The sequence below is a fragment of the Sminthopsis crassicaudata genome, chromosome 1 (genome assembly GCF_048593235.1).
Source record: "Sminthopsis crassicaudata isolate SCR6 chromosome 1, ASM4859323v1, whole genome shotgun sequence".
Classification (NCBI taxonomy): domain Eukaryota; kingdom Metazoa; phylum Chordata; class Mammalia; order Dasyuromorphia; family Dasyuridae; genus Sminthopsis; species Sminthopsis crassicaudata.
This window is the reverse complement of record NC_133617.1, coordinates 616718661-616735048: the sequence shown is the minus strand read 5'-3', so window position 1 is coordinate 616735048 and position 16388 is coordinate 616718661. Positions and strand designations below refer to the sequence as shown.

At 36.7% G+C, this 16388-nt stretch overlaps 1 protein-coding gene across 1 annotated transcript in view; it reads left to right on the top strand.

The window, feature by feature from the left end:
* Positions 1-16388, top strand: part of NIM1K (NIM1 serine/threonine protein kinase) — a 42731-nt gene that overhangs the window by 14642 nt on the left and 11701 nt on the right. Inside the window, exon 2 of the mRNA XM_074282575.1 lies at positions 10865-11888. Coding sequence (XP_074138676.1) covers positions 11600-11888 — 289 coding nt within the window. The 5' untranslated portion in view covers positions 10865-11599. The remainder of the gene's footprint in view (positions 1-10864; positions 11889-16388) is intronic.

The following is a 16388-nucleotide window of genomic DNA, read 5'->3' as shown; positions in this document are numbered from 1 at the left end:
TTATCAATTGGGGAATAGCTTGTAGTCTTATAAATTTGACTCCATTTTCTATGTATTTGAGAAATGAGAAATATCAGAGACACTTGTAAAGACTGTTTCCCAACTTTCTTCTTTCCCTTGTAGAAATTTTTGAGCCCTGACCCCAGAAATATAGAAAAGGAAAAATATATCTATTTTATTGTTATAAAAACTGATTTCCCAAAGAATGAAAAGTTGATAGACTAAACAGAAGCAGCATCTCTGGTTATTTTAGTTGACTAGTAAATTTCCATGAAACCTTAAAGGTCTAATCTTTTAAGTTTTTGGATTATTCAGACTCCTTTAAAATAAAATCTCATTCTTCACAACTGGAGTTCTAATTTCATGTTCATCTGTTTCATTTGGCTACTTAATAAGAGTTTCTCTGACCTTTGAAGAAAAACAACTAGAAAGGTGGTCCAGGTTTTGAGCCTAGTGGAAAGTTAATTTAGAGAGCTGGAAAGAGGGTTCTTTTCTTTCAAAATAGCATTGATGTGAGTGAATTCCTGCCAAGGATTTCAAAGCACTGGCAGATCAATGGGTTTGAGAAACAAACGCTAGAAAAAGGTGATGTTTCTAATGTAAATGGGAGTACAGTTCAAAACTTTAATTAAAGACTGCTTCCCAGTTGGTTTTATCATGTAAAATAGCAACATCATGAAAGATTCTTTTTGTAGTGTTTTTATAGCGATCTGAAAGATACAGTAGACAGCTTGTCTGGATTCCTTTTATGGTCATTCCTGAAAGCTAAGACTCCAGTTACTGTGTTTCCTTGGTCCCCTTTTCTTTGTGATGGCGCCTCGAATACAGACTTGTCACCCCCATGGAATGACATGTTCTGTTTCTGCAATTATCTTAGATCTGCACATATATTCATTCTTAGAGATTATACAGCACATTTGACATCACCACGTGACTTCCAGATCCCGACAACAGACTGGCCAACTTTAATTTGGTGGGAAAAGTGCTAGATTTGGCATCAGAAAACTGGTTTCTGTACCCTACTTAAAAACTTACTTATTATGCAACTTTGGATAAGATAGAAGTTTAGATTTAAATCTAGAAGGACCATTGAAGGCCGTTCAATCCAATCTCTTATTTTACCAATTAGGAACTGAGTCCCTTAGGGGTGAAGTAATTTCTGGGATTTAAATTTAGGTCCTCTCATTTCAAATCTGTTACTTTTCCATTGTACTAGGGATGGGGTAGTGGTAAGCGTTGCTAGATTTGGAATTTAGAAATTTGGATTTTAATCCTTATTCGTGTTATTTGTGAAACTAGATAAGTTTCATTTTCTTCATATATAAAATAATAGTTTTGGACAAGATCAGAGATATGAAACATATATGATCTATGACTTGTGTATATCCCACAACATTTCTGAGTATGCCCAAATCTGATTAATATATAACTAGAAAATATTTAACAAATAAATAAAAATACAGATAATATTAATACATGGCTTTCTAAGTCAATGTGTGACCCACAGGGATCCTTACGTATGGTTTGTTAGCCCTTATTTTGGTACCATTGGGCTACCTAAATAGCCTTCCTAATCTAACAGTTGGTGAGAAAGACTTTCTAATAAAAGGTATATTAAGTACACAATAAAAAAATAAACACCTAATTGATGGAGGGGAAGATTAATCCATGATGCATTGATTGATGATAGTGTTACCTGAGATTGAAGCCTAGGCAAATGCACAATATTTGACCCCTTGGTGGAATGATCTCCACCTGTGTCTCCTCATTGATAGAGAGAATGATGGTTAACTTGATAACTCTAGTAATCATTCTGCCCACCAATGGAGTCTTATGCTATTGTCTAGATTTCGGCACAGGGTTACAATAATTTAAGGACAATAGTCTCTTCTAGAGTATATACTTTCTGATCTCAAAGGACTTAACATTATTCCATGACTCCTTTTACAAGGTAAATTATCAATACTAAAGAAGAGAGTCACCTTTGAGTTAAAAAACCTATATCGATGTAAAGTAATAAAATAGTGTGTTGTTATCCTCTTTTTGGGGAGGACTTTCATTTAATTTAACAAAAATTTATTAAGACCTATTATGAGTAAGGCATAGTTATTTGTGTTTCTATCTTTCTACCCAACTCTGCCTTTTAAATTTTAACTGAAATGAATTGAATTGACCTATTTGGAAAAAAAATCCCATAAAAATAGTAAATATATATACATATACATAAGCATATATGTGTGTGTGTGTGTCCCTAAAAAGTACTTATCAAAATATACATAATTATATATAGAAAGTTAGGAAGGAAATGCCAGAATTAGAAGGAAACAAAAATTGAGACATTTATTTTATGAAGTATAGGATTACTAGGGCAATTGTAGAATGTCTGTTCCTGGTAAGAGAAATCCATCATAGAACAATGATTTTAGTATTTAGTATTTACTGCTTTCAATCATAATGATTGATATATCCATATAACTATTTAAAGTCTGTAAGATATTTTGCATGTATTCTCATGATTCTTGTACTAGCCTTGTGAAGTATTCCACTCTTTGATTTTCATCTTACAGAACAGGAAACTGAGTTATAGAGAGGCTAAAAGAGTTGCCTCACTGTTAATCAGACAGCTAATAAAGCAGGATTTAAACCCATGGCTTCATGATCCAAGTCCAGCACACTATCCATTTTCCCAAACTTCTATCCTTAAAGTTTCTTACAATTTTAAATTTCATCAATTGGACAATAGCTACAAATAGAAAATGCCTATGATCCAGGATAAGCAAGAGGATAATAATGCTAGATGGTATTTGAAAGAGTTTCAGAGTACTTTCAATGATAGAGACATCATGATACAATGGAAAAAGTCCTGAAAGTGAAATCAAAGTTCCAGCGTTTAAATCCTGGCTGTCACTTGCTACTTGTCAGTGATTTATAGGGAGCCATGGATAAGAAAAGTACAGTAAAAGAAAGCATGAAGGGGTAGCAATATGTGTCATGATGAGAGAATGCAGATGAATGTCTTTAAAATAATGAAAATTTGGGTCAATGTATTAATGATTTTTGGAAATGTAAGTTCATCATGTGTATAGAAAAATGAAATTTCCATTCGTGACATACCAAATAATTATAATTTTCAGCTTGTAATATTTTATAAATAAAAATATAAAAACTTGTATGGTTATTAATAAAAACAACAACAAAATCTTTGTTTTGGGAGTCCCCTTTTGACACAAAGAGCTTAAGGAAACTTTTGATGGCCCTCTCACTATTGCCACCTGTTGGTCCCATTTAGATCATCTGGAAGTTTCAGTATTTGAATCCCTTAACATTAGTCACAATTTCCTTTTACAAGCACAATGGTTTACAAGGCTCAAAACATGTTTTTATTTGTGAATTGTTAGAACAAATAGTATTGACATGCAGATCTATAAGTAATGGTATTTAACAATGAACAACATTCTCTACACCAATGTGTACAGTGATTTTTGCCCCTTCCTCAGCTGTTTTTGGGGGCTCCTATAGCTGCATAACTACTGTTTTATTTACTTTTTTTGTGTGTTCTCAAACACACTCCTTGTTTTCATTCTCCAGAACTTTTCTTTGTGAAATTTTCTTCAGCTCCCTACAAATTGATGTACCTTCCATTATACTATCCTGTATCCCTCACAGCTCTTGCCTAACATATGCTTTTTTTTTTTTTTTTTTTTTTTGGCAGGGGAAGGGTTGGTTCTCTTGTTATATTTTATTTTTCTCTGTGAGATGTAATTTCCCTTATTTTACCTCCTTTCCCCTCTTTTCCATTACAAGATACTTTTTTTTTTTTTTCCTCAAGCTCATTCCGGCCCTCTGCAACTCTGTCATTCTCTTTAGCCTCCTGCAGATGGCACAGTTTCCCTTTCTTAGGGGCCTTCCTACTACCCTCTAAGACAAGCCCTTTGGAGAAAAGCTTCAAATACATTTATAGGTCAAAAATTAATAGCAAGATAGAGCACCAGCCTTCAATTCAGGAGGACCTGAGTTCAAATCTGGCTTTAGACACGTAACACTTCCTGGCTGTGTGACCCTGGGTAAGTCACTTAACCCCAATTGCAAAAAAAACAACAAACTAAGAGCAAAAACATAAAAAATAAAAATACCCTTTGTTATTCTTAAATCTTCTTGCATATAAAGTCCAGCAATTTTAGATCCCACATAGATTTCAGGTCTCTCTTGGGGCTATAGGACTGCCAACCTCTGCCTTCAACCTCATGTAGACTTACAGTTACTATTTCTCTTTCCAATCCTTCATTTTTCATTGAGATACTTAGACTACGCTATTCAGTTTAACCTAATCTGTCTCGAGGAACAATTAAAAGAAACAGCAGGGTGGGGGAGGAAGTACCGAGCTCCAATCTACTTTTTCCAACCTTATTGTACATTCCTCTCTTTCATATAGTCTTTGATCCAGCCAAAATGTCGCTGTAGTTCCTCCCACATGAGGTCCCATCTCCCATTCCACCCCAGTGCCCTTTGTACAGGTGTTCTCCCATGGCTGGAGTGAATTTCCTTTTAATCTTTTTTTCTTGCACTTCATAGTTTGTTTAAAAGTTCAGCTGAAGTATCATCTTCTATATGAAGTATTTCCTGATCCCTGTACTTACTTGTTATTATTCTTGTTCAGTCATGTCAGACTCTTTGTGACCTCATTTAGGGTTTTCTTGGCAAAAATACTGGAATAGTTTGCCATTTCCTTCTCTGGCAGATTAAGTGATATGTCCAGACTCACACAAGCCTAGTGAGTGTCTGACTTCATATTTGAATTCAGGTCTTCCTGACGCCAAACCCAGGGACTCTACTATCACCTAGTTACTTCCCTAGCTGCTCTTATTTTCCTGTAAAACTTTGCTTGTGTTTATTTTATGAACATACAGACAGACAGATAGATAATCTCCCCCTAGAGAATGTAAATTCTTTAAGGACTGTTTCTTTTTTGTCTTGGGTAGCCCCAGTCTCTAGCACATGCCTGACACATAGTAGGTAATATATACATTCTTATTTATGTATTTATGTTTTATATATAATAATGATGCTCTACATTTACAAAGTAGTTTACATACCTAAAAAAGTAGAAGTAAAGGATAGCAGAATGTGCCAGAGTTTAAGCTATATTAGACTATATCTAGAGCCCAGGTCCCTGCCATACCATATGGAGTCTTGAGTGATGAGATCCTGGCTATTGTTTTGGACCATTGATCTCTAAGGCAAGCAGGTGGAAAGCTCTGTTAGAGATCAGTTTAGCTTCATGGTCCTACCCTTTGGGGAGATGGTCCAGTCTGAAGTCCAAGTTATGTTAAACTCCTGAGAACCCACCTTCTGTAGAGATCTCCAGCAGTCTCACTTTGTCACTCCCTGTCAGAAATCCCAGTCATCTCCCTGAGCTGAAAATTTCCCTATAAAACCTAGTTATGAGCCATCCCATGGCAGGTACCTTCCTTTGGATCAGCTCACCATAGTACCACTCTTCCTTCCCCTTCCCTGATGCCACGTGGTATCTCCCCTAATTCTACTATGCTTCCTAACCCCATTTCTCATTACAGCTCACTAACTCTTCTAATATGCTAAGTCCCTTTCAGGATTTAGCCTGCCAGCTAAGGGCATGCCCCAACCTCATGGGTGCTCCCTTTTTACTTGGGTATTGTTTCACTGAGGAACTTTTCTTTCATATGCTCTCCCACTCTATTTCATATTTACCATTCCTGGGTGGCCAGAGGCCTCTGAAGGCCTCAGAGGAGGCGAGTTGGTAGAATTAGTTGACACTGCAAAGGTCAGTGACCAAAGGTCTCTGAGGGCCTAGGAATCAGGAGAGACTGGTAATAGTAACTGCTAGGAGAGCATGTTACACTTTCTTTTGTAATTTAATTTTTTTTCATTTCTAGTTTCTAATTCTCTCCCACCTTTATCCATTACTTCACTCATTGAGAAGGCAAGAAAAACAAAACCCTTAATATATATATACACACACACACACACACACACACACACACACACAGTCATGCAAAATAAATTTCTGCATAAGCTACGTTTCTCCTTCCCTCAACCCCCAAAACAGAAAGCAAGAAAAGAAAATATGGTTCTAAGTCATTTACTTCTCTGATTGTTTCCTCATTTGAAAAATGAAGAAATTGAAGTAGACTTCACAGGCCACTTCTAGCTCTAAATTTATGATGTTTCAGTTTTCAAACAGTTAATAAGGGCCTTTAAAACTAGAACATGAGAAACCCCACAACTGACCAAAATATGTATTGTTTTGTTTTTAATTTTATAATTATAACATTTTTGACAGTACACATGCATAGGTAATTTTTTACAACATTATCCCTTGTACTCCCTTCTGTTCTGAATTTTCCCCTCCTTCCCTCCACCCCTTCCCCTAGATGGCAGGCATTCCCGTACATATTAAATATGTTATAGTATATCCTAGATACAATACATATGTGCAGAACTGAATTTTATTATTGTTGTTGTTGTTGTTGCAAAGGAAGAATTGATCTGAAATGATCTGGTTCTGCTCATTTCACTCAGCATCAGTTCACTCAGCATCAAGTCTCTCCAAGCCTCTCTGCATTCATCCTGCTGGTCATTTCTGCAGAACAATAATATTCCATAACATTCACATACCATAATTTACCCAACAATTCTCCAATTGATGGACATCCATTCATTTTACAGTTTCTAGCCACTACAAAAAGGGCTGGCACAAACATTTTTGACCAAAATATGTTAATCTCAATAAGGCTTTTTTTCTCTAATTTACAATATTTGTTATAAAATCTTTTGAAGTCTTTTGAAATATTGTCAGTAAATAAATTGTTCTCTTAATTCTGATAATTTCATCTATTAGTTCATATAAGTCTTCCCAGGTTTTTCTGAAACTATCTTCTGTCATTTCTTTTTTTCTCTTTAAAAAAATTATTGCAAAATAAGAAAAAAAATTAAATGGAAAAAGAACAGAAAAAGGGGGAAAACATAGTCAAGTGCTTAACAAAACATCAGGAAGGATTCAAAATCTGTAACAATAAGTTTCCATTTCAAGAAAGCATATGTAATAATAGAAGTCCATCATTTCTTACAGCACAATAGTATTTTATCACTTCACATGCTTCTGTTGTTAGAATTTGTTCATTCTTTTCTTAATTGAAAGGTAAACCCTCAGTTTGTAATTCTTTGCCATGACAAGAAGGCCTGCTATAAATATTTTTGTACATATGGGTCCTTTCTCTTTGGAATATAGCTTTATTCCATTCTCCAATTGATAAATCATCAACGGATATGAACAGATAATTCTCAGATGAAGAAATTGAAACTATTTCTAGCCATATGAAAAGATGCTCCAAGTCATTATTAATCAGAGAAATGCAAATTAAGACAACTCTGAGATACCACTACACACCTGTCAGATTGGCTAGAATGACTAGTTCCCTGGAAAGATAATGTTGGAGGGGATGTGGAAAAACTGGGACACCGATACATTGTTAGTGGAAGTGTGAATACATCCAGCCATTCTGGAGAGCAATTTGGAACTATGCCCCAAAAGTTATCCAACTGTTCATATCCTTTGACCCAGCATTGTTACTACTGGGCTTAAAGAGATCTTAAAGGAGGGGAAGGGACCTGTATGTGCAAGAATGTTCGTGGCAGCCCTCTTTGTAGTGGCCAGAAACTGGAAAGTACGTGGATGTCCATCAGTTGGAGATTGGCTGAATAAATTGTGGTATATGAATGTTATGGAATATTATTATTCTGTAAGAAACAATCACCAGGATGATTTCAGAAAGGCCTGGAGAGACTTACATGAACTGATGCTGAGTAAAATGAGCAGGACCAGGAGATCATTATATATTTCAACAACAATACTATATGATGATCAATGCTGATGGATGAGGCCCTCTCCAACAATGTGATGAACCAAATCAGTTCCTATAGAACAGTAATGAACTGAACCAGCTACACCCAGCGAAAGAATTCTGGGAGATGACTATGAACCATACGTAGAATTCCCAATCCCTCTACCTTTGTCAGCCTGCATTTTTTATTTCCTTCACAGGTTAATTGTACACTGTTTCAAAGTCTGATTCTTTTTGTACAGCAAAATAACTATGGACATGTATACTAATATTGTATTTAACATATACTTTAACATATTTAATATGTATTGGTCAACCTGCCATCTGGGGTAAGAGGGTGGAGAGAAGGAGGGCACAAGTTGGAACAAAAGGTTTGGCAATTATCAATGCTGAAAAATTACCCATACATATATCTTTTTTCTTTTTAAAATTTATTTATTTATTTTTATAGCTTTTTATTTACCAGATATATGCATGGGTAATTTTACAACATTGACAATTCCAAATTGTTCTAATTTTCCCCTCCTCCCCCCCCAGGTGGCAGGTTGACCAACCCATACATATATCTTATAAATAAAAAGCTATATTTTTTTTAAAAAAAGGAACATAGCTTTATTATCAGTGTTGCTGAGTCAAAGAAAATGGATAATTAAACAGGATTTGGGGCATCCTTCCAAATTGCTTTCTAGAATGGTTGGACCAGTTCATAGTTCACCAACTGTGTATTAAGGTACATTTTCCCACAGACCTTCTAGCATTTGTCAATTTCCATTGTTAGTTTTGCAAATCTGATAGATATGAAGTACTACCTCAGAATTTCTCTAATAGTGATTGAGAGAATTTTTTTTCATATGGCTATTGATAGCTTGGGTTTCTTCCTTTGAAAACTGCTTATTTATATCCTTTGATCACTTTTCAGTTGAAGAATGGTTCTTTGAATCAATTCCCTATATATTTTAGAAATGAGACATTTATTAAATGATGCAAATTGTTTCCCTATTTCCTTCTCTTTTAATTTTAGTTGAATTGTTTTTTTTCTTGTATACAAACACTTTTAACTTCATGTAGTCAAATTTTCTACATTTTTGATGAGATGAGCAGTTCCTGCAAAACAAGAGAAGGGAATTGTAAGGGTCCTATAAATAGGTGGCCACAGTGCAATAGGAAATTTTGAGTGGCCCAGAAGTAATCTCTGTGGGTAAAGTTTGGTTATTAATTCTTCCTTTCTCTATAGTGCCTACAAATATTTTCTTCCAAGTTCATCTAAATTTGATTATGATGTCATCCTTTACACCTAAGTCATGTACTCATCTCTGAACTTGTCTTGGTATATAATGGACAATTTTGGTCTAAACTTTGTTTCTGCCATGCTAGCTTGATTTAGTTTAAAATTGGGTGATTATAGTAAGTTTAGGTGGCGATATATTCAAGCAGTCTAGTATAGTGGGAAGATTATTGGCTGTTCAAAGATGTGGATTATTTAGCCTCCACTCTCTATTACCAAAAAGCTCTAGGCAAGTCACCCACTCTGGGAGTCACTTACTCATACCCTTTGTTTCTTCATCTGTACAACTAGTGGCTTTGACTAAATGACCTTTCAGGTCCTTTCCATTTAAGTTCTATGGTTTGTTGAAGCAAGAAATCCTTGGATTGTTCTAATAAACTTAATAAAAGTTTGTTCAAATGAATTGACAAAGAATTCAACTGCAAATATTTATTTGGCACCTACCACTATAAATTGTTGTATTGGACATTTACTAAGTCATTAGCATAATATTAGATGGCGCAAGTGGATTGAGTGCTCAGAAAGACATCTTCCACAGTTCAAATCTGGTCTCAAACACTTAACTGGCTGGTGTGGTTTGGATAAGTCACTTGACCCTGTTTGCCTCATTTATAAGTGAGCTAGAGAAAGAAATGGCAAACCAGTCTATTATCTTTTCCAAAAAAACTCCAGATAGGGTCCCAAAGAGTCAGACACTACTGAAGAAGAGGAAGAATCATCACATTTTATTGAATTGATTAGTGTGTGGGGCTAATAAAGCCAAGTCTCCACCTGATACCCCCACACCCTGCTCTCTCCCTTTCCTGACTAGGAGACCTAGTCCTTATCTCCTGAGTGGGCAAGAATGTGTGACTGAATCTTCATTGCTATAGATAGCAACTCCACATGGTCATCTCTGTGGATGGAAAGCAGCAACATGTCCCCAGTCATTGGTTATGGTCTGGATAGTTAATTTGGTATCATTTTATCAGACATTTGTTTTGCCTTTGATGGATCCCAAGGTAACACTTCCAAGACATAGTCTATGGTCTATTCATCTAAATTTACCTTAAGAATTTGAATCAGATTCCTTCATTTCCCATTGGGAAACATGAGGTTGAATCCTAGCAAGGTATCTTGCAACTCTTGAGATTGTTAAGAGTAGAAAAGTGACACCTTTAATGCTTATTCAGTCAGTACAATGGTCTTTTGAGTTTCATTCTTATCTTGAGTCTTCTTGTGTGTTGTCTAAGCCCAAAGTGTCAAACACACAGCCCACATTGCAGCCCCCAACATTCCTTGAGTGTGACCTGAACAATGTTAAAATATAATTGGGAAATATTTAAGAAAATAAATAAAAATCCAATAAAATGCCTATATTGTTAATATGTAGTTTTCAAAGTCAGTATGAATCTGCAGGGATCCTTACAAGCTATTTAGCGGCTCCCATTTCTAATTGAGTTTGACACCAGGAGTTTAAAATACCCAGGATTCCTTAAAAGAGAAGACAATATATATTTTCCCCTAAACTTTAAGAAGTGAGATTTGTACTTTACTAGAATATAACAGTTTCCAATTGTTCAATATGAATGAATGTGTGTGTATATATGCATATATATATCATCTCCTTCCTTAAATATATATGTATATCATATATTAAATATGTAATAAAACAATTCAATAATATAAACAAGCTAATGATTTTCATTTCTTCTCTTAGGATGAATAGGCATCTGCCAAATTTTTGAGAAGACTCAATAGAAGAAGGCTCATATAAATAAATGTATGTTAAAATGACATTGTAGTGCTTGAATCCTTCTCTGGTTTCCCATGTGACTAAAGCAAGATCTATCTATAAGTTTTCCCTTTCAATGGAGCCAAATTACAAGCTCTAGAACTCATGGGCAGTTATTCAATTGGCAACAGTTAGAAATGGAGAGAATCAAAGAGGTATCCAAAGAACCAGGACTTTGTGGGCAGAAGGAATCTTGTATATGCTTAAATGAAAAGTTCACTGAGACTAGAAGATGAATCACAGGAAATAGCAGTTTGGGGTCTTTGATCTTCAGCCTGATAAGAAGATGCTATGGTTTGTTCAGTGGGATCTGAAAGTGATCAGAGTCCCTACATGAGCAGCTGGTTATGGTCCTAGACCCCACAGTCAATGAAAGCCTATAGATTATGCCCACAGGAAAATGTTTGGAACTTCTCACATGAAATGAGCAGTTTTCCGTTTTACAAATACATTATACCATGATCTCTTTGATAGTCTTCAGAGTAAAATTGAGAAACTGAAATTACTCATGTTGGATGACCATCCTCTGGGCTAAACAAGTAGTTCTGAATCCAAAGTCAAGTTATTTTCTGTGTAGAACCTTGCCCAGCCCACTGAACTCTTAAAAACTGGCTAACACCCTTTGGATATCACAATGGAGACGTGAGCCTCCCCTGGACGATGACCACAGTGTATGTGAATGGAGGCCTGGGGAACCCCCGCTATGCCAGATGGAGTCGTCGGGAGAGCATTGAGGACTATGGCCAGACTGAGCACTACAAGGGAGATGCAGAAGGGCAGCAGCATAAGCTGACACCATTTGAGAAACTCATGCGGGACATGTCTAAGGATGAGAAGGTGGTGAGAGAAATCACACTTGGGAAAAGAATCGGCTTCTACAGGGTCAGAGGGGAAATTGGAAGTGGAAACTTCTCCCAGGTGAAGCTTGGAATTCACTCCCTAACCAAAGGTAAGGTTTGACTTTTCAAGATGAAACCCTCATGATATTTGGGAACCAAGCACAATCATAGTGACATAATAATGCTGAATTTTCTTAAAATGATTAATTGGAGTTTGTATATTGTCAAACCAACCCATTTCTGAAGTACATATCAATTAATATCTTATCTTTGCATATGTATTAGCAATGGCCCAAAAGAGTCTTGAACAGTTAAATAATCCAGAAATAATTTATATTTGAAAATTTGTTGTGGATCATGTGCTTGGTTTAAGATTAAGGTTATAAAATTGATTTTGCTAATATCAATTCATTAAATCATTAACATTAATTCATTAGAATAAATAAGTTTACTTGGTATCTGCTATTACAAAGCATTTTGTTATATACTGTGGGAATACAGAGGCAATCAAGAAAAAGATCCAGTTTGTTTCTCAAGGAACTCACAATATAGTGGGGCAAAGGTGAAGGGAAAAACATTTTATTTTTTAACTTTGTGAAATAATGTCATCTGGAAAGCACTGAACTTGAGTCAAAAGACCTTTATTGGCCTATTGATTTTAAACAAAGTCACAGCTTCCCTTTAGATGTGTAAAATGGGATTCTAGGCAAATTCCCATTTTCTTCATAGTGCTCAGTTGAGGAAAGCACTTTGTGAATAGTGAAATCCCCTAGCCTTGCTAAAGGCATAGTACAAGATACTATGACCATTCAGAAGAGGAAGAAGTTACAATCAGCAAAACTTTCATGGTAAATATAATTTTTATTATGATTTTATTTTTCTGGTTAAGCATGTATATTCATTTTTAAAAATGTACATTTCCTTATGAATCATGTTGGAAGAGAAAAATCAGACCAAAAGGGCAAATATAGTTTAAATGGTATCTGAGTGGATGGGTAAAATCTGGAAAGGCAGAGATGAAGAGAAAGGGACTTTTAGTTGGAGGGAAGTGATTGGGCTAAGCAGCAAGAAAGTATGGGACCCAGTAGTCCAGTTCACCAGAGTGAAGGAAGGCAAGTACTGTGACATGAGATAGAACTGTATTTTGATACTACATCATAGGAAGCCTTGAATTAATTCACCAACAAACATTTATTAAGCACCTATTCTACTCCAGGTGTGTTAGGTCCTTGAGATACTAAGAAAAACACAATTTTCACTGTTCTCAAGGAATTTTTGAGGACCTTGCATTGTAATGAAGCAAATAACACGGCCACAGATAGTATTATATTAAATAATATTTAATAATAATAATAATATGGTAATAGTATTTCTAACTGGGGGATTAGAAAAGACCTCAAGTAGAAGGCGGCTCTTAAGCTCAGTCTTTAAGGAAATCAGGAATTCTTGAGATGCAGGAGGAAAGGAAATGTTTCCCAGCATGGGGCACATTGTGCTTCTGTGCAAGAGATGTCATCAGAGACATCTCTATTTGCAATATCAGATACTACAGAAAGATCAAGAAGCATGAGAACCTGTGATAAGGCCATCTGATTGAGAAACTGAAAGGTCAGGGGCAACTGGCAAGAGCCATTTCAGATGAGTTGAAGCTGAAAATCAGATTGTAAGAGACTGACAAGAGGAGAGAAAATAGTGGCAGCTTTTTACTTGCCGAATGTACTGAATGAACTTCAAGTTACTGTATGTTTGGTAATTGCTTATTGTACTAGTTTAGATACTAGCACTGTATGCACTGTGCATATTCTGAATTTACTAACATTAAAAGTTGAATTGCCAAAAACAAGTTGTCAGTCACTCAACAAGTATTTTTTTAAGTGCTTACTATATGCCAGGCATTGTGTTAAGCACTAGGGATCATCACAGAGAGAGATAGAGAACAGATGGCAAGAGGGAGAGAGAGAGACAGAGATGAACAGACACAGACAGACAGACACAAGGAGAGATCGACAGATAGAGAACAGTCTATCTGTTCTCTAGTGAAATAGTTTTATGAGCGTAATAAAATGCATTATATTAACAGAGGCATGCTGTCTGTCAACAAAGGAGCTAATTAATGGTTTGCCTCCATTTATGCCCCAAACCCTGAGCAGATGGGCAGCTCCCCTTGTGCAGGTTTTGGGGATTACAGAATCCTATGTCTGGCTTTTAAAGTCCTTCACCATCTGGCCCCTTTCCTAGAGGTCCAGCTTTGCATTTCTCCAAGTCACTTGATCCCACAACATGATTGTTGTTCTCTCCTCTGGACCTGCCTTTCTACCGTGTTTCCCCGATAATAAGACCTATCCTGAAAATAAGACACCCACATACTCTTTAATATTCCGCTAAAATAAGCCCTCCCCCGAAAATAAGCCCTATCGAACTTACTATGAAAATGGTCATCATGGTGATCCCCTGCGCTATATGCTGCGTAGCGGTACCTTCAGTAAGCAGCGCCGCCCTCCCCTCCCGGGTGAAACGCACGTCGCGGTCCGAGCTGCATCCAATCAGAGCTGCAGCAGTGAGCGCGTCATCCTCTTCTTCCCTGGTGATTTGCTTGCTGGCGCTACTGAGAGCAGCGCCGCGGAGTAGAGCTGAGACAGGACCATCTAAAAACTCGGTAAGTTCAGTAAGCGATGGAGAATAAAATAAGCACTCAGGGGGCATGATGGAGGCTAAAAGGGGCATGATGGAGGCTAAAAGGGGCATGATGGAGGCTAAAATGGGCATGATGGAGGATAAAAGGGGCATGATGGAGGCTAAAATGGGCATGATGGAGGATAAAAGGGGCATGATGGAGGATAAAATAAGCCCTCCCCTGAAAATAAGCCCTCTGGTGTTTTTTAGTCCCAAAAAAATAATAAGACAGTGTCTTATTATCGGGGAAACACGGTAGGTGGAGGAAACCAGAGAAGCAAATAACTCCATAAAAGTCCATAAAAGATATACATATAGAGAATAGATGAGACCAGCTAGTTGGCACAGTAGTTTGAGTGCTGGGCTATGAACTTTTAACTGGTTTCCCTGCCTAATTTCTCCCCTTTCTGATCCAAAAGTGATTTTTCTAAAACACAGATTTATGTTACCTTCCTTTGCTCAGTTCCCTTGCAGTTCATATAGCTGTTTCAGTTGCTCCCCATTACCAAAGATCAAATACAAAGTCTTCTATCTAGTATTTATTCTCTTTTATACTCTCTATAATTTAGCTAACCTGACAGTTTTATTTTCTGTGGCCATGATTTTCTACCTCCCTTCTCCATGCCTGAAATGCTCTGAGCTGCCCCATTCTTTTGATTTTCCTGATTTGCTTGAAGACTCAGCCCAAAGGCCATCTTCTAAAAAAGGTCTGTCCAAATCCTCCTACCACCACCTCCAATCACCTTTTCTCTTCCCCTCTCGGTTTATCTTCCATTTACTCTAGTTTGCCTGGCCTGTGGAAGGTATAACCAAAACAGCACAACATGAGCAAATAGGCAAGGAGAAGTCAGTTGGTGGAAGATCCATAATGAGAAGCTTGAACTTTCATTTATGGGGTGAAGGGATTCAGTTATTTGATTTCGAGGAACATATAGATATTGCTCATTCGATTTTGTACTCATTCTTCCTGCAAATTATGTAAATGATTTTAGGAAGTCCTTGTGTCAATTTAGAATGAAAAAATCTGGATTCATAATCAGTCTCTGAGATTTCAGTATCTGTGTGGCCATGGGCAAATAACTTAATCTCTCTGGGTTGTGGTTTCTTCCTCTGTACAAAGATGAAGATGGTCTCTGATAGTCCCTTTCAGCTCTAGATTCTATGATGAAGCTAGAACACTGTAGATCCATCCTGAGGTGACTAGGTACATTGACTGAATCTCATATTTGCTCATAGCCTTCTTGCTTCCCAGACCTGGGTCTGCTATGCCCAGGGGCGGGATTCATTTTGTTCCCTCCCCTTTCTGTCTTAGATTAAATGGAAACTTTTACCCCAGGAAATGTGGGTTGCTCCAGATGGCTACAGCTCAAGGATTATTTGTCATTAAGGCCTGAAAGTACTTCACATTTGGAATAATAATAATTACAAATAGCTAATGCTTATATAGCACTGCATTACATGCCAAGCACTGTGCTAAGCACTTTACAATTAAAATGTTATTTGATCCTCTCACAACAACCCTGGGAGATTTGTGCTATTATTTCCATTTTACAGATGAGGAAACTGAGACAAACAGGTTAAGTGATTTGCCCAGCATCAGCATTGGGAAGTATCAGGTCTCCCTGACTTTAGACTCAGTGCTTTACCCAATAATCCTGGATTATTAAAATAGCCTCCTAATCAGCTTCCCTGTCATTAGTCTTTCCCCTTTGCAATCCATCCACCATTCAATTGAAGAATGATACTCCTAAATATCCACAATTCTGAACCTGTCATCCTCTGTTCAGAAACTCCAATAGATCCTTTTATTGCTTCTCAGATAAAATAGAAGCTCTTCCCTTTGGCATTTAAAACCCTTTACAATCAGGCTCCAATCTACATTTCTAGGTTTGTTGTACATTATTCCTGAATTATTCATTTATAAAATTATGGAGTGG